Source organism: Panthera leo, chromosome B1 (genome assembly GCF_018350215.1).
Source record: "Panthera leo isolate Ple1 chromosome B1, P.leo_Ple1_pat1.1, whole genome shotgun sequence".
Classification (NCBI taxonomy): Eukaryota; Metazoa; Chordata; class Mammalia; order Carnivora; family Felidae; genus Panthera; species Panthera leo.
Genome location: NC_056682.1, coordinates 66,618,100 through 66,637,976, shown reverse-complemented (window position 1 = coordinate 66,637,976; position 19,877 = coordinate 66,618,100). Strand labels below are relative to the sequence as shown.

The 19,877-nt window shown below is 38.5% G+C and overlaps 1 protein-coding gene across 1 annotated transcript in view; it reads right to left on the bottom strand.

The window, feature by feature from the left end:
• Nucleotides 1–1,190: 1,190 nt before the first annotated feature.
• FSTL5 (follistatin like 5) overlaps nucleotides 1,191–19,877 on the bottom strand; it is a 793,609-nt gene continuing 774,922 nt past the window's right edge. Inside the window, exon 16 of the mRNA XM_042935151.1 lies at nucleotides 1,191–2,007. Within this exon, the coding sequence (XP_042791085.1) occupies nucleotides 1,305–2,007 (703 nt within the window). The 3' untranslated portion in view covers nucleotides 1,191–1,304. The remainder of the gene's footprint in view (nucleotides 2,008–19,877) is intronic.

Here is a 19,877-nt window from a genome sequence, read left to right as displayed (position 1 = left end):
AAACCAACTTTCTAGTTTTAATCCATGTCCACTGGCCTTTTATTTGCCCTTAAAAAAAAGAAGCAATAATTTTTACTTCTATACAGTTTCTCAAATAAGAGGATTAGTTAGGTTTCAAACCATAGCACAGAGTTAATGATGGGGTCATTTAAGGATTATGTAGCAGTTGAGCAGAAGTCATTTAGGAAAGTTCTTAAGGAATGAAGTTCTTTGATGAGTTATATTTAAATTGCCAAGGCAATAGTGAAGTATGTCTTTACTCACCACTGTGGAGCTATCCCCTTATTTCCAATTTCTGCTACTAATTCTCCTAACCCGCTAATATTCATCAGTTCTTGGTGTTAATTTCCCCATATGAGGTTTACTCTAAGCAGATACAAATGGTACTACTTTTTTAAAACTGAAAGTTCCTGCTGATTCAATTCTGGACTACATGAAAAGAAAGGAATCGATTCTGCTAATAATAAACATTTGTAAGCAGTTGACATCCCAGACAAACTTGCATTAAAAATACAATGCACTCCAATGATTAAAAGCAAAATGAATAGAGAATACATTGCAAACATTTTTTCATAATTATTTTTCCTCCTTTCCTCCTCATTTTCCATAGCATGCTGCAGACCATATAGTAAGTATTAAATAGAGTTTGTCACTGGTGTACGACCTAAGGTCAACTTATGCCTTCAAATGATATTTCGTTGAGGTTTAAACCAATGCTGAAGACAGGATTTGGTGTAAGAGATGTTAAACTTTTCTCTTTTAATGACAAAAGACTTGTAGTTATGAGGGTGTTCAGTATGCAGCTTTCAACCTACTTTTTCCTCTTGTGACATTCCCTTCAAGGCACAAAAGATTATAAACAGTGGATGGGACAGAATATTTTGAAGTAAGAATTTTAAGGTTCCACAATACCTTTTTATTTCTAGTTTAAGCATACCAAAAGACAGAGAAAAAATAATAGATAAACCACTTCCAAAATGAAATGCTTAAAGTCATCTGAAATTCCCTGCAGTTATTTTTTAATTGTTTAAATTTCTACTTTGTTGGCTTGAATGTAATTATAGATTTGAATCTTGTGATTGATCTAGTTTTTTTATTAAATGTTGTGTTAAATATTTCCAGTCAACCAATATTACTAATTGTGTTCATCTTTGCAAAAGAAAAAAATCTGTTTTATTTGGGTCTATCAAGTAACTTATGTTTGACTAGGGTGTGATCTTGAAAAGTTAAGCTGTAAATTTAAACAATGGGTTAAGTGCAATGTACTGGAAAACTCTTCATTCAATAATTATCTAATAGGGCTTCTAGGCATCTCCAACCCAAATGACTGTATTTCCTTTCTCAACTTCAGTGATCTCACAGTTTAACTTATTGAGTCGTCCATCTAGTATAAAGAGAGAGTCCTTGGAAGGTGTCATCAGGTACTGACCAAACAAGCCACTGTCCTGGATTTGCCTGTTCTTCTGGTTCCAAGGCCATTCTTCTGCCTTGAGTGGTTCCTTAAGACTCTTTATCATCTTAACCTTCCCAGAGGAGAGCTCCACAAAGAGCACATCAGTTTGTGTGCTTGAACTACCATAAATGTTGTATTGGTGAGCTTCAGTAAAGGATGGCTGAAATGCCAGATCAGATATGTGCAGATTTGTGTGAATATCAAAAGCCTCCTGTATTTCTCCTCGGATGGTAATGTACTGGACCCTTACAAGACCTCTCACATCATTAATGCTGACAAGATAGTGCCCATCTGGAGAGACATATGGAGTGCCCGTCACATCGCTATTGAATCCAATGACTGAGTCGGTTACACTGTCCACCATAAGCTGTGGTGGAATTGCCCCAGTGCTGTCAGGTTTGCAGCCAATAAAGTAGTATCCTCCCAAGTGCGTATATGCCAATGACTGAGGAATGCACTTATAGTCCATCAAGTTAATTGTCTTGATGTATGACATGGTTTCAAGATCAATTTTTTGTAATGCAGCTTCATCTTTATGAAGGATAAATCCAAACCTGAAAAGATGAAAACCAGAGTTAGACAGGAAACTACAGAGGGGTAATCCCATATGAAAATGTACCGTGGGCAGGTGGAAAGCGCCATCGCAAGTCCACACATTGTCAGGCTATGCAGCAATTTGTGTCACGATCGTGTTAGAATTAAACTTTAAAATTTTGCCACCCTCCTCCTTTCTCTAGGTCATTCCTTCATTACAGCTAAACAATTGTAACTCATGGTGTAGAAAACAAAATAATTAAAAGCAATATATCTAGTTAATTGGAACAACAAATTTTACTTTTACCATACAGGGGGAAAAAGGTAAAAATCATCTTGTGTGTCTCTAATCCTGATATTGAACAAGTTTGGTTTACTGCTACTAAAGTCAGCAAGAATAAAATACTTGAATATATAGGTATTTCACTCACTTCATTTCCTTCTTGTCTCATGACCAACAGAAAAATGTGACAGTCATCTCTACTTAGACAATTATCCACCACTTTCTACTTTCTCATTTTAATAAACTTTACAAGACTACCTTAATAAATGAAGATTTTTTTTGCTAGAAAACTATTAAAATTCTATTTATTAGATTTTAGGATTACTTTGATTAACAACTTTTACGATTTTAACACTTATAAGTTTTAAATACAAGTTACATTTGTCAACCTTGCTATGCTTAAATTGTTATTGTTTCTGGTGGTATATCTAAGTTATATTGGTTATCTTATACTGAACAATGATAAACCTTAAAGATTTATGATATTTTCTGTTAAAGTTCATTTAAAAGTAAATATTTCTTATTTGTTTTGGTGTCCTCTTTAACTACTTCAGTATTTTTCACAGCATTTGTCTGGAATACTAGCTACAAATTATTATAAGTCCCTGTGATGAATGTAAATGTATTTTTAAACTGAGACCCATAAGACCAGTGGGTTCTTATGAAAAATAAGTAAGTTAAATAAGGTAAAATGAGATGGGGACTACTATACGAAATTATATCCACAAGGATACTGGTCAATGAAGAACTCTACTTTTTGTTAATAATATTGATTAAAACACATTCTAGTATTTTCAAAATCTCCTTAAACATAAAAAAAGGCATCTATTATTACATTGACTGTGCTTATAAATGAAAAAAAATAAGATGACTTGTGACAATGTAAAACAAACAAAAATTCTAATGATAACCAATTATGTTATTGTCACCTGCAGAAATCATTTTCAATATGCTAATATTTACACAAAATTTTATTTATGTAAAAATGACCATTTCCACACATAACACATACATATAGTGCATTTGGGGTAATAGTTCCTGAAAATTTCAAATATAAGCACATGGCAAGCTCAAAAATATAAATAAACTCATCTTTAATATCATAGAGAAGATAAGATGAATGTTGTCAAACATCAGTCCTGTGTTGTAATTGTAGAAAGCAGCAAGTGCATAAGCACAAATACTTTACTGAAATGGATATAAAGTTGTAATTGCTTCTATGTTCTCATATTATATATGGTTGGGAAACCATATTGTAATTTTCGCTATATTTGAACATTTGTGAAGAGACTATTTGTCCTTAGAGAGATTACAACTCCATCTATACAAAAGGAAAACTACAATGTATACTTAATCCTTTTTAAAAAAAAGTTTTAAGCATTTATTAAACATCTACAAGGTGCTGGGAATATATTAAGGACCAACATATCTCTCCTGCTTTTAATGAGTCTAGGAAATGATTAATAAAAAATGACAACTTAGTGATTAATGTTTAATTATAGCATTCTGCTACACTATGACTTAATTTAGTAATTATCACTTATTCTATTTACACGAGATGGAATAAAGTAATCATTTTGAAAATAACATTTCTGGTGTATTTCAGAATGACATTCACCATTTCGGCTTATTTCCTGGATCCTTCTCTTTCCTGTGTCCTTAATAACTATGTTTGTGTCATTTCAGTAAAGACAGCTCATACCATACCTATTTAGGATAAAGTTTTAGTTTTAATTATAATGATATGAAGAAACATTAATATTATTAAAAACCACTTCTTAGTTTTTCCACTAAAATATTAATAACCTAGCAAAGCTCTTAAATACTACTGAATATTAAAAAAATAGAAAAAAAAAACCAAACCTCAAACTGAAAACTGAGTCCCATTGTTTTTTGTCAACATCAAAAACACTGTAAAATCTTAGACATCACTCTCCACTCTCCTACTTGTCTTAATAAATAATTAACTTTGATTATTGTAAAGGGATATTTTTCCATTAATGGATAATCATTAAGGATATGCAAGTGTGTATATGATTGTATGTGCTATTATTTATGAAATTTTGAATAATAATGGAAGATATCGTCTTTGTTATGTTATGTGTTGTACATGTGCCCAGAGACAAAAGCAGTAACATTCACACTTAATAAAAGCAATAAGCCAATCAAGTTTTGGCATTTCAGCTCCTCTCTTAACCTTGAGTCTTCCAGTCCCTTGGCAATGGTTTTTGAATGCTAATGAAGAAGAATGAGAAAGCTCCAACTACTCATGAACTATTTTAACTCTAATACTAAAGAATGCACTCAAGTTTTCTGTGATACAATCCAGCCTCTTTTGGAGGTAATTAAAATTTTAAAAAATGGTCCCGTTAAAAATGCAAAAGCTCCATGTGGGGTGATAAAATTACATCTATTTTGGCATCCATGCTGCATGCTCCTTTAGGACTAGAGATCTAGCTACATAAGCAGATGCATGAGAATGCCTTCAATTTTTCACTACTGATTTATTGGGTAGGAAGCAGTGTCTCTAATTCAAAATTTCCCTCTAGTACAGATTGATATTCAGAAATCTCCCACTGTTCATTAGTCTGTGATTAATATTTACGAGGCTCTCAACTTTCATGCCTGCTTAGTATAATAAAATCCTGCACGGTACTAGGCCTAACATAGTTTGTCTCATATTTGTCAGAATGTGTATAGGAAGTTCCAGACTGTAAGAAATGAGAGGTAAAACTTACTCTCGGAATCACTTCTTTTACTAGGAAATTAATAAACCTAGGAAAGTGTGACCTCCCAGCACGGCATTGTGTGGATTTGTTGTTGGAGGTGGTGAGGAGAATTAGAGCCGTGTTTTTCTTTCCCAGATTTCTGAAGTGTAATCAATCTAGTTCATTATAGATGTTTTTAAAAAGTTCAACTTTAATTACTGCTTTTGTACTTTGAGGTGAGGTCCTGAACTGATTCATACAAGAGAACTTGTTTTGAACGATGTAAAGGTTTTCAGTCCAGGCTGATTTAGTCTCATGATCCAGTTTTTCAAGGTAATAGATAGGTGACTTTGCGTAAAGTCCTCCACTGCCATGAGTTTCAATGTTTTCATTAGCAGAAAAGGGATAAAAGTACTACCTTGCTTTGAGGATAAAAGTGAAATGTGTGTTCTTACCAGGCAAACAGTACATCCTTAATAAATAGAACTTGCTTATGCTTTACACTGCAACTAACATCATTTTCCTATTGTCACTCAAATAGGATATTTCCTGTGGGACAGCAGATTATTATAATTCATAAATGGGGAGAAAAACAAATTATTGATTTTTCTATATAGCCAGTATTCCAGTTTTTAAAGATTTATTTTTATTTTGTTTTAATTTGTTTTGAAAGAGAGAGAAGGAGAGAGAGAGAGTGGGGCAGGGGTAGAGAGAGAGGGGGAGAGAAAGAGATCTCACAAACCATGAGATCATTACCTGAGCTGAAATCAAGAGTCAGACACTTAACTGACTGAGCCACCCAGGTGCCCCAGTCTTCCCAGCTTTTAAAATAAGCACATCATGTTACTCAAATGTGGCAAGATTTTTCTACTTGTGAATGCAGCAGAGATCGCACTGACATTAGAAATTCACATTTTTATTCTTGCTCTCACTTGTGCCAACAGGATCTATGGCTGGAACACACCTCACCCAAAAACCAAGTCTCTCACATTGTTAGGAACGAAGGCGGTCAGCTCACTCCTTTGCTTGGAGGTGCTGTTTCAGTTGAGGGCCTGGAGCACTGAGTCATGGTGTGCTGGGTGATTTTGACGTCGGCATAGATGATGGGATTTGAAACAGATACCTGTCTTACTCAAGAATTTTCGCTAAAGTGAAATTCACTAAAAGAAAATTTTGTAGGCAACTTTAGGACACGGATGTCTAAAGACGCAGAGAACTGCAGTCAGAGTTTACGTCATGGCAATTCAAGAGCCTTGCAAGGGAAGTTATTTGGCAGAGAAGGGGAAAGAACAGATATTTAGAGAGAAACATGGCTGAAATACCATGACTGAAGGAATTTCAGAATTACAATTAATAACCTGTATTACCTTTCATGGTCGGTGCCAAGAATGTTAATAATCCAAAGCTTGGGGTGAAAGAAACTCATAAGATTTGCAGAATAACAATTATTTTATCTCCTGAGTCTTAATACCACCTTTCCCCAGAGTCCTCATAGATTCTCACCTGAACAGCTCACCCTACTGCTGACTTTTAGTATTTAACCAGTGAGATCACCGCCCCCCCTCCCCCTTACTACAAGCTGGGAAGTGTCCCTGATGTTCCCTCTCCATTCCTACATGACTTCTTTCCTCATACCCTACCATCTACACCTCCCCAGATTTAATTTTTTTTAACGTTTATTCATTTTTTGATAGAGAGAGACAGAGTATGAGTGGGGGAGGGGCAGAGAGAGAGGGAGACATAGAATCCGGAGCAAGGTCCAGGCTCTGAGGTGACAGCACAGAGCCTGATGCGGGGCTCCAACTCATGAACTGTGAGATCATGACCTCAGCTGAAGTCAGACGTTTAACCAACTAGCCACCCAGGTGTCCCTACACCTCCTTAGATTTTAAAACAAGTATTTCTATGTATATCAATGGATGCAAAGGGGAAGTTGTAAGTGCTGATTGGATGTATTTGGGCATCGGATTCATCAGACACTCTATCCTGTTATAAAAACAGCACTGAGGAGGTTCCGGAAGATGGCGGCGTAGGAGGACGCGGGGCTCACAGCGCGTCCTGCCGATCACTTAGATTCCACCTACACCTGCCTAAAGAACCCAGAAAACCGCCAGAGGATTAGCAGAAGTGAGTCTCCGGAGTCAAGCGCAGACCAGAGGCCCACGGAAGAGGGTAGGAAGGGCGGCGAGGCGGTGCGCGCTACACGGACTGGCGGGAGGGAGCCGGGGCGGAGGGGCGGCTCGCCGGCCAAGCAGAGCCCCCGAGTCTGGCTGGCAAAAGCGGAGGGGCCGGACGGACTGTGTTCCGACAGCAAGCGCGACTTAGCGTCTGGGAGGTCAGAAGTTAACAGCTCTGCTCGGAAAGCGGGAAGGCTGGAGGACAAAGGGAGGGAGAGCTGCTGAGCCCCCGGACGGCAGAGCTCAGCTTGGCGGGGAACAAAGGCGCTCACCAGCGCCATCTCCCCCGCCCATCCCCCAGCCAAAATCCCAAAGGGAACCAGTTCCTGCCAGGGAACTTGCTCGCTCCGCGCAAACACCCAACTCTGTGCTTCTGCGGAGCCAAACCTCCGGCAGCGGATCTGACTCCCTCCCACTGCCACAGGGCTCCTCCTGAAGTGGATCACCTAAGGAGAAGCGAGCTAAGCCTGCCCCTCCAGCCCCCGTGCACCTTGCCTACCCACCCCAGCTAATACGCCAGATCCCCAGCAACACAAGCCTGGCAGTGTGCAAGTAGCCCAGACGGGACACGCCACCCCACAGTGAATCCCGCCCCTAGGAGAGGGGAAGAGAAGGCACACACCAGTCTGACTGTGGCCCCAGCAGTGGGCTGGGGGCAGACATCAGGTCGGACTGCGGCCCCGCCCACTAACTCCAGTTATACACCACAGCACAGGGGAAGTGCACTGCAGGTCCTCACCACGCCAGGGACTCTCCAAAATGACCAAACGGAAGAATTCCCCTCAGAAGAATCTCCAGGAAATAACAACAGCTAATGAACTGATCAAAAAGGATTTAAATAATATAACAGAAAGTGAATTTAGAATAATAGTCATAAAATTAATCGCTGGGCTTGAAAACAGTATACAGGACAGCAGAGAATCTCTTGCCACAAAGATCGAGGGACTAAGGAACAGTCACGAGGAGTTGAAAAACGCTTTAAACGAATTGCAAAACAAAATGGAATCCACGATGGCTCGGCTTGAAGAGGCAGAGGAGAGAATAGGTGAACTAGAAGATAAAGTTATGGAGAAAGAGGAAGCTGAAAGAAAGAGAGATAAAAAAATCCAGGAGTATGAGGGGAAAATTAGAGAACTAAGTGATACACTAAAAAAAAATAATATACGCATAATTGGTATCCCAGAGGAGGAAGAGAGAGGGAAGGGTGCTGAAGGGGTACTTGAACAAATTATAGCTGAGAACTTCCCTGAACTGGGGAAGGAAAAAGGCATTGAAATCCAAGAGGCACAGAGAACTCCCTTCAGACGTAACTTGAATCGATCTTCTGCACGACATATCATAGTGAAACTGGCAAAATACAAGGATAAAGAGAAAATTCTGAAAGCAGCAAGGGATAAACGTGCCCTCACATATAAAGGGAGACCTATAAGACTCGTGACTGATCTCTCCTTTGAAACTTGGCAGGCCAGAAAGGCTTGGCACGATATCTACAGTGTGCTAAACAGAAACAATATGCAGCCGAGAATCCTTTATCCAGCAAGTCTGTCATTTAGAATAGAAGGAGAGATAAAGGTCTTCCCAAACAAACAAAAACTGAAGGAATTTGTCACCACGAAACCAGCCCTACAAGAGATCCTAAGGGGGATCCTGTGAGACAAAGTACCAGAGACATCACTACAAGCATAAAACATACAGACATCACAATGACTCTAAACCCATATCTTTCTATAATAACACTGAATGTAAATGGATTAAATGCGCCAACTAAAAGACATAGGGTATCAGAATGATAAAAAAACAAGACCCATCTATTTGCTGTCTACAAGAGACTCATTTTAGATCTGAGGACACCTTTAGATTGAGAGTGAGGGGATGGAGAACTATTTATCATGCTCCTGGAAGCCAAAAGAAAGCTGGAGTAGCCATACTTATATCAGACAAACTAGACTTTAAATTAAAGGCTGTAACAAGAGATGAAGAAGGGCATTATATAATAATCACAGGGTCTATCCACCAGGAAGAGCTAACTATTATAAATGTCTATGCGCCAAATACCCGAGCCCCCAGATATATAAAACAATTACTCATAAACATAAGCAACCTTATTGATAAGAATGTGGTCATTGCAGGGGACTTTAACACCCCACTTACAGAAATGGATAGATCATCTAGACACACAGTCAATAAAGAAACAAGGGCCCTGAAGGATACATTGGATCAGATGGACTTGACAGATATATTTAGAACTCTGCATCCCAAAGCAACAGAATATACTTTCTTCTCGAGTGCACATGGAACATTCTCCAAGATAGATCATATACTGGGTCACAAAACAGCCCTTCATAAGTTTACAAGAATTGAAATTATACCATGCATACTTTCAGACCACAATGCTATGAAGCTTGAAATCAACCACAGGAAAAAGTCTGGAAAACCTCCAAAAGCATGGAGGTTAAAGAACACCCTACTAACGAATGAGTGGGTCAACCAGGCAATTAGAGAAGAAATTAAAACATATATGGAAACAAACGAAAATGAAAATACAACAATCCAAACGCTTTGGGATGCAGCGAAGGCAGTCCTGAGAGGAAAATACATTGCAATCCAGGCCTATCTCAAGAAACAAGAAAAATCCCAAATACAAAATCTAACAGCACACCTAAAGGAAATAGAAGCAGAACAGCAAAGGCAGCCTAAGCCCAGCAGAAGAAGAGAAATAATAAAGATCAGAGCAGAAATAAACAATATAGAATCTAAAAAAACTGTAGAGCAGATCAACGAAACCAAGAGTTGGTTTTTTGAAAAAATAAACAAAATTGACAAACCTCTAGCCAGGCTTCTCAAAAAGAAAAGGGAGATGACCCAAATAGATAAAATCATGAATGAAAATGGAATGATTACAACCAATCCCTCAGAGATACAAACAATTATCAGGGAATACTATGAAAAATTATATGCCAGCAAATTGGACAACCTGGAAGAAATGGACAAATTTCTAAACACCCACACTCTTCCAAAACTCAATCAGGAGGAAATAGAAAGCTTGAACAGACCCATAACCAGCGAAGAAATTGAATCGGTTATCAAAAATCTCCCAACAAATAAGAGTCCAGGACCAGATGGCTTCCCAGGGGAGTTCTACCAGACATTTAAAGCAGAGATAATACCTATCCTTCTCAAGCTATTCCAAGAAATAGAAAGGGAAGGAAAACTTCCAGACTCATTCTATGAAGCCAGTATTACTTTGATTCCTAAACCAGACAGAGACCCAGTAAAAAAAGAGAACTACAGGCCAATATCCCTGATGAATATGGATGCAAAAATTCTTAATAAGATACTAGCAAATCGAATCCAACAGCATATAAAAAGAATTATTCACCATGATCAAGTGGGATTCATTCCTGGGATGCAGGGCTGGTTCAACATTCGCAAATCGATCAACGTGATACATCACATTAACAAAAAAAAAGAGAAGAACCATATGATCCTGTCAATCGATGCAGAAAAGGCCTTTGACAAAATCCAGCACCCTTTCTTAATAAAAACCCTTGAGAAAGTCGGGATAGAAGGAACATACTTAAAGATCATAAAGGCCATTTATGAAAAGCCCACAGCTAACATCATCCTCAACGGGGAAAAACTGAGAGCTTTTTCCCTGAGATCAGGAACACGACAGGGATGCCCACTCTCACCGCTGCTGTTTAATATAGTGCTGGAAGTTCTAGCATCAGCAATCAGACAACAAAAGGAAATCAAAGGCATCAAAATTGGCAAAGATGAAGTCAAGCTTTCGCTTTTTGCAGATGACATGATATTATACATGGAAAATCCGATAGACTCCACCAAAAGTCTGCTAGAACTGATACATGAATTCAGCAAAGTTGCAGGATACAAAATCAATGTGCAGAAATCAGTTGCATTCTTATACACTAACAATGAAGCAACAGAAAGACAAATGAAGAAACTGATCCCATTCACAATTGCACCAAGAAGCATAAAATACCTAGGAATAAATCTAACCAAAGATGTAAAAGATCTGTATGCTGAAAATTATAGAAAGCTTATGCAGGTAATTGAAGAAGATATAAAGAAATGGAAAGACATTCCCTGCTCATGGATTGGAAGAATAAATATTGTCAAAATGTCAATACTACCCAAAGCTATCTACACATTCAATGCAATCCCAATCAAAATTGCACCAGCATTCTTCTCGAAACTAGAACAAGCAATCCTAAAATTCATATGGAACCACAAAAGGCCCCGAATAGCCAAAGTAATTTTGAAGAAGAAGACCAAAGCAGGAGGCATCACAATCCCAGACTTTAGCCTCTACTACAAAGCTGTCATCATCAAGACAGCATGGTATTGGCATAAAAACAGACACATAGACCAATGGAATAGAATAGAAACCCCAGAACTAGACCCACAAACGTATGGCCAACTCATCTTTGACAAAGCAGGAAAGAACATCCAATGGAAAAAAGACAGTCTCTTTAACAAATGGTGCTGGGAGAACTGGACAGCAACATGCAGAAGGTTGAAACTAGACCACTTTCTCACACCATTCACAAAAATAAACTCAAAATGGATAAAGGACCTGAATGTGAGACAGGAAACCATCAAAACCTTAGAGGAGAAAGCAGGAAAAGACCTCTCTGACCTCAGCCGTAGCAATCTCTTACTCGGCACATCCCCAAAGGCAAGGGAATTAAAAGCAAAAGTGAATTACTGGGACCTTATGAAGATAAAAAGCTTCTGCACAGCAAAGGAAACAACCAACAAAACTAAAAGGCAACCAACGGAATGGGAAAAGATATTTGCAAATGACACATCGGACAAGGGGCTAGTATCCAAAATCTATAAAGAGCTCATCAAACTCCACACCCGAAAAACAAATAACCCAGTGAAGAAATGGGCAGAAAACATGAATAGACACTTCTCTAAAGAAGACATCCGGATGGCCAACAGGCACATGAAAAGATGTTCAACGTCGCTCCTTATCAGGGAAATACAAATCAAAACCACACTCAGATACCACCTCACGCCAGTCAGAGTGGCCAAAATGAAGAAATCAGGAGACTATAGATGCTGGAGAGGATGTGGAGAAACAGGAACCCTCTTGCACTGTTGGTGGGAATGCAAATTGGTGCAGCCGCTCTGGAAAGCAGTGTGGAGGTTCCTCAGAAAATTAAAAATAGACCTACCCTATGACCCAGCAATAGCATTGCTAGGAATTTACCCAAGGGATACAGGAGTACTGATGCATAGGGGCACCTGTACCCCAATGTTTATAGCGGCACTCTCAACAATAGCCAAATTATGGAAAGAGCCTAAATGTCCATCAACTGATGAATGGATAAAGAAATTGTGGTTTATATACACAATGGAATACTACGTGGCAATGAGAAAAAATGAAATATGGCCTTTTGTAGCAACATGGATGGAACTGGAGAGTGTGATGCTAAGTGAAATAAGCCATACAGAGAAAGACAGATACCATATGGTTTCACTCTTATGTGGATCCTGAGAAACATAACAGAAACCCATGGGGGAGGGGAAGGAAAAAAAAAAAAAAAAAAAAAGAGGGTAGAGTGGGAGAGAGCCAAAGCATAAGAGACTGTTAAAAACTGAGAACAAACTGAGGGTTGATGGGGGGTGGGAGGGAGGGCAGGGTGGGTGATGGGTATTGAGGAGGGCACCTTTTGGGATGAGCACTGGGTGTTGTATGGAAACCAATTTGACAGTAAATTTCATATATTAAAAAATAAAAATAAATAAATAAATAAATTAAAAAAAAAAAAAAAAAAAAAAAAAAAAATAAAAACAGCACTGATGTCTATTACTGATGTCTAAATAATAGAAACCATGTTCTTTGAAATAGAGCAGAATAATTTCAACAGCCCTAGGAATTAGTTGTATTGAGGCACAACATCCAAAACATATTATCATAATTAGTACTTCATAATAGTAGTGGGCAGGATTATTAATACCTTGTTTTATTAATTGGATAATAAGTACCTTGTTTTTTTTTTAAATTGGAAGGTAAGAGATGCTTAACAGATGATAAGAAACAAAAATTATAACTTCCTCTCCATATAATTAATATATAAACTCACATATACAATGTGCTGTTGAAATGACATCTTCCATTGTGTAACAGCTGACAGAGAGTTTTCATGGGCGCAAAGCATAAATCTGACATGAGCCATTATTCACTAGTTTATGAATTCCTTTATATTTAGTTGTTTTCTATTATCCCAGACTGACCCTTGTAAGAAAAGATTGAATGCTGTTCCTACTCAAGTACCAGAGGATTTAGTTTTTATCTGAACTTCACATAAATAGCTCAGTAAAACACACCTGTTCATAAATAGTAGTCACATTCATATTCGGGATATGGGAAGCACAGAGAAATAAAATTGACACATTTAGTAGAGATTTATAACTAGGGCAAGGACAGTTTTTGAATAGACCTAATGCTTTGATGCGTTTGAGAAATGGTACTACTTTGAAGTTTTCTGTTTTCAAAACATAGGTTGGAAAAGCTAGAATGAACCACAGGATGCCTCCTGCCTGCCTTTTTAAAGTATATCATAGAAATTCTATAGTAAAGATTTTAACATTACTTCACCTACTTTCACTTTTAGAAATTTTTCCTTTAAAAAGTGGAATGTGTTTTGGAATACTAAATTCCCTATTTTCTTCCCTCTCTGGTACCCTATTGTTCTGATCTGTAGAAAGTTTGATTCTTCTAGGCCAAATCAAAACATAAATGCATAATTTGATTACAGTATATTCACGATGTCTAATTGCTTGATAGAATTAATACAGTGTTTAGAGGTCTATCACTTCTAGTGTCCAGAACATTAAAAAATAAATAAATAAATAAACAAACGAACAGATTTATTAAGAATTCTGTGCACACCATATATACTACAGAACATATTTCAAAAACCAAAGTCCTCAACCTCTTTTTGAAGAGCTTAAAAACTTAGGGAAAAAACAAAACAAACAAACAAACACAAAACAAACAAAAACAAAAACAAAACACCCTGACACCGACACCTGTGCTTTCAGATGGCATCTTAAAAGTTTGGTTGCTCTTCTTAATTTGGTTTTGGAAAAACATGAAAATCTGAAAATAGGAGCCTCTTGAGTCTTACCCATTTTTCTGATTAGGATATGTTTTATGCAGGAGTTGACAAATGGAGCAGGGATGCCAGAGTGGAAATGGAGTTAGTAATTAGAAGAAAGAAATAATTTGTGAATATAAAGGTGGAAATACAAAAGGAAGGTAAAACAAAGGCAAGAGCAAAATCTGTTAATAAAAAAAATACTACTGAAATATCCATTGCATACCTACAAGAAAGAAATAATGGGTGAGAAAAAGATTCAGTAGGAACTAGGTCTGTCATGAGTTGGGTTCTAGATACTGTATGACCAAATTCAATATTATTCACGTCCTGCTATGTTCAGTACACTTTGTACAACCTTATAAAGGAAATGGAGAGGAAATAAATGATTCCTATCCTTAAGGTAATTATAGTCAAACAGTGGGGTGCTTATAATTGTATGCCCTGACTTTCAAAAAGTGTTTAGGGAGCCTCTTCAAAGATGAGAGAAGGGATGGATAGAGTTATATCCCTGTTTCAGCTACTAATTTACATTTCTGTTATGCTAGGCTTTCACTTGAAGAGAGAGTTTATATTAGTCTGGATCCCAGAAGGAAAGGAATAAATTTCAATTAGAATAAATCAAGGAGGGTGCAATAAAGAGTCTGTTTACAGTGAAATAGAAATTGGTCACAAGAGACAGTGCAGTAATATGGGGAGAGTAATAATAAGGCTGTTGTCACTACTTTATCTGGGAAGGAAGGAGTTATATAGAGAGGTGCCTCGTGTGAGTATCTGTCTCCTTTGATCTAAAGAAACAGCTGATTGCTTACAAAACAGCAGACATGGGGTGGGAGGAGTGGGGGAATAAGCAGTGGGAGGGTAGGGTGGATTCTATACTCTGGTCTCATGCTCCTTCTTCATGCAATCTCCAGTCAGGCTTTTCATTGGCCCAAACAACCAGAAGCCATAGTATCCAGCCTTCTGGGATAGAAAGCAAGATAGTGAAGGCTAGAGTGTGTACCGGGGGATAGAAATGCAAAACAGCAGCCACAGATTTCCTTGGCCAAAGAGACTTGAAAAAAATGAATTCTAGTGAATATACAGAGCTACATCAAGTAAGGATTGTGACATGTGACATATACATTTAGTCTCTTTTTTATAATATTTATTTTTGAGAGAGAGAGAGAGAGAGAGATACAGAGCACAAGTGGGAACGGGGCAACGAAAGAGGGAGACACAGAATCTGAAGCAGGCTCCAGGCTCTGAACTGTCAGCACAGAGCCTGATGTGGGGCTCAAAGTCATGAACCGTTAGAGAACATGACCTGATCATGAGATTAACCGATTAACTAAATGAGCCACCCAGGTGCTCCTATATTTAGTTTCTAATTGGAATCATTTGACAACTGATAAAGAAAACTTGTGTAACTTTCCAAGCTGGGAGAAGAAACATTATTTTTTAGGTGTATTTATTTATTTTGAGAGAGAGAGAGAGAGAGGGAGAGAGAGGAGGGAACAGAGAGAGAGGGAGAGAGAGGAGGGGTTAAAGGGAGAGGAAGAGAGAAAATCCCAAGCAGGTTCCATGCTCAGCCCCGAGCTGGATGCTGGACTAAATCTCAGGACCTCAGCAGAGATCAGATGCTAAAGAGTCAGATGCTTAACTGACTAAGCCACTCAGGCACTGGGGAGAAGGAACATTCTTGATTATTTTTTTTCCACCTGAAATAAATGCTTCTTCAGATAGCACTTTCTTATTTCTGGTAAAGCTTTAGAAAATGTCTCTTACCTTTCATTACTGGTAAATATTTTCAGTAATTGTTGTGTAATAAATGTTTGTGTCCCCCCACCAGACCAAATTCATGTATTGAAGCCCTAATCCCCATTGTTTTTGGAGGTGGGCCTTTTGGAAGAAATTAGGTTGTGAGGGTGAGCCTTCATGGATTAGATCCGTGCCCTTGTAAGAAGAGCCATAAGAGAGAATATTTCTTGCTATCTCTGCCATGTGAGGACACAGTAAGATGATGGCAGTCTACAAATTTGGAAGAGGGCTCTGCCCAGAACCCAAACATGTTGACATTCTGATCTCTGACTTCCTAGCCTTCTGAACTGTGATAAATAAATTTCCATTGTTTAAGCCAGCCAGTCTGTGATATTTTGTTAAAGCAGCCTGAACTGGCTAAAGCAAACCTCTTATCAGAGAGGTGCTTCTACATTTCTTGAAATGGGGCTGAAGCATTGGAACTGGGTAAGGCACAGAGCCTTGAAAGGTTTTGAGGTGCATGCTAGAAAGAGTCAATACTGCTGTGTAGAGGCCACTAAAGACATTCCTGGTGAGGGCTCGGAAATAAAAGAGGAGGGCTGGAGAGAAAGCCTTCATCTTCTTAGAGAATTCATAAATGATCATGAACAGAATGTAGAAATATGGATGGTAAAGGCCACCCTGATGAGATTTCAGATGGTAATGAGGAATATGTTATTGGAAACTGGAAAAAAGGCATTTCCTTACGGTAAATTGACAGAGAATTTAGTTAAACTACGGTAGTGTTCTAGCATTTTATGGAAAGTAGAACTTGAGAACGATGAAATTGGATAATCAGCTGAGATTTATAAGCCAAGTGTTGAAAGAGTGATTTGGTTTCTCCTGATACTTATAGTAAAGTGAGAGCAGAAATAAATGAATTAAAGAGAGAATTGTTAAGCAAAAAGGGCCCAAAACATAAATATTTGGAAAAATTTTAGCCTGTCTATAATACAAAAAAAAAAAAAAAAAGGAAATACTTGTTCAGAAAAGAATATTAAGGGTAGGGAAGACCAGCCCCTTAATAAGGAGGTTAACATAGTGTGAACCACAGAACTAATCAGCTACCCCTGCAGGGAGACTGCCAGTTTGAACTGAAGGGGATGGAGACTGGGTGGAATGAAGGAAAGCTCTTAGATGTCCTGAATTTTATGGGATGAGCCCACACAGCTCTTTTTAAAACTTTTTTTTAACATTTATTTATTTTTGAGAGACAGAGAGAGGCAGAGCATGAACAGGGGAAGGGGGGGGGGGAGAGAGAGAGAGAGAGAGAGAGAGAGAGATACAGAATCTGAAGCAGGCTCCAGGATCTGAGCTGTTTGTTAGCACAGAGCCAGACGCGACGCTCAAACTCATGAACTGCGAGACCATGACCTGAGTTGAAGTCAGACGCTCAACCAACTGAGCCACTCAGGCGCCCCTCCCACACAGCTATTTATCTGTGAACATGCATTATTATTCAAGATAAAGGAAAAAAAAATGACTCCAAGGTGATTCAGTGATCACGAGGGCTACAGTCTCAGTTTGAGAGAGACAAAACATCACCCAGAAGCTTGGGGGTGCAACCCTCACCCTACGGAGCTGCAGGGACATGGCCACCCACTGCAGTGGGTCTGGAAGTCAGAACATCAAGTCAAAAGGGGTTATTCTCAAGCCTTAAAATCTTAGGGAGTTTCGCTTTCCTAAATTTTAGACTTGTCTGGGACTACTCACCACTTCCTTCTTATTTCTCCCATATGGAGTGGAATGTCTATCCTATGCCAGCACCATCATTTTATTTTGGAAGCACATAACATATTTGATTTCATAGGTTCACAGCTAGAGAACAATTTTGCCTCAGTGTGAATCAAAGTCTTTCCCATATCTAATTTAGATGACATTTAGTTAAGACTTTAGACTTTAGATTTGATGCTGGAACAAGTTAAGACCTTTGGGACTGTTGGAATCGAATGCGTGCATTTTGCATGTGAGAAAGACATGAATTTGAGGAATCAGGGGTGGAATGCTATGACTGAATTGTGTCTCCCCCACACCTCAAATTCGTATGTGAAAGGTCTAATCCCCAATGTGATATTATTTGGAGGTGGAGCTTTGGGGAGGAAATTAGGTCATGAGGGTAGAGCCCTCCTTAATGGGAATGGTGCCCTTAAGAGAAGAGACATAGAGATATGATCTCTCTCACTGTCAGCCATGGGAGGACACAGCTTAAGGCAGCTATCTGCAGATCAGGGAAAGGGCTCGCCACCAAAACTCGAGCGTGTTGGCAGCCTGATATCTGACTTCCCAACCTCTAGAAATACGAGAAATAAACTTCTGTTGTTTGAGCCATCCAGTCCATGGTACTTTGTTAAATTAGCAGAACTAAGTTAGAAATCTCTGGTAAAAGTTATGCACATGATTAATACCAGTGGTTGTATTATTATTTTCCCATTACTTTTACATTTTCTTTAGGTAAAGCTGCATGAGTAATTTGTGTTTAACAGGCTAAAAGTTTATAAAATATGTTTAGAAATTTACCTGTATTTGGTAATTTTTAAAACTTTCTTAATCTGTGTATATGTTCTCAGTATGCAGAGTAAGGGAAAGGGGAGGACTTTATTTTGTTTTGTTTGCATTTTTTATTCATATAAATGACGAAGTGGTGTATATCTCATACGGTGTGTTTTGTTCTTTCAGCACTACATTTTATTTTATTTTATTTTTTTCAACATTTATTTATTTTTGGGACAGAGAGAGACAGAGCATGAACGGGGGAGGGGCAGAGAGAGAGGGAGACACAGAATCGGAAAGAGGCTCCAGGTTCCGAGCCATCAGCCCAGAGCCTGACGCGGGGCTCGAACTCACGGACCGCGAGATCGTGACCTGGCTGAAGTCGGACGCCCAACCGACTGCGCCACCCAGGCACCCCCAGCACTACATTTTAAAGATATATTTGTGTTACTCTGCATATTTACTATACTGCTTTATAGTCACTCATAGGAAATCTATAGTAATATCCACCATATTTTACTTAATCACTTCCTTAATAATAAGTGTACTCATGTGGCTTCATTAAATTGGTGGGTTGGTTGGTGGCTGAGCTTAGCAAGAAAGCCTGAGATGGATGAGCCTTCCTCTGTCCATGTGGTTCTCTGTCCTTCAAGGATGTTCACAAGACTTCCATCAAAGGTAACTGCAACATTCTAAGAGGGAAAGCTCCTGTCAAGCCTTTGCCTCACTTGTGTTTGCTTATGTGCCTGGAAAGAAATAACATGCTTAGGGGCAATGTGCAAGGAGAGTCACCAAAAGCATTGATACTGGGAGATAGGATTCACTGGAGATCATTATCATAAAAAATTATCATATAAGGTAATGGCTCAATTGTTTTTTTTTATTCTTTTTCTTTAATTTTTTTAATGTTTATTTATTTTTGAGAGAGAGAGAGAGAGAGAGTGTCAGTGGAGGAGGGGCAGAGAGAGATGGAGACACAGAATCTGAAGCAGGCTCCAGACTCCGAGCTGTCAGCACAGAGCCTGACCCGGGGCTCAAACTCCCAAACCATGAGATCATGACCTGAGCCAAACTGACTGAGCCCCCCCTCATTTTTTTTTATTCTTAAGATAGTTACCTATTAGCACTATTTTATTGAATAGTCCATCATTTCCCATTGATTTGGAGTGTCACTTGTTGGTCTACATGCATTTTGTCTATGTCTGAATGTTCTGTTTCTTTCAGCAGTCTTTCTCTTTCCTCATACTTTTTGCACTATTTTATTCATTGAGCCTATATAATATGTATAAATATCCAGGAGAATGAATCTAACAATTTTCT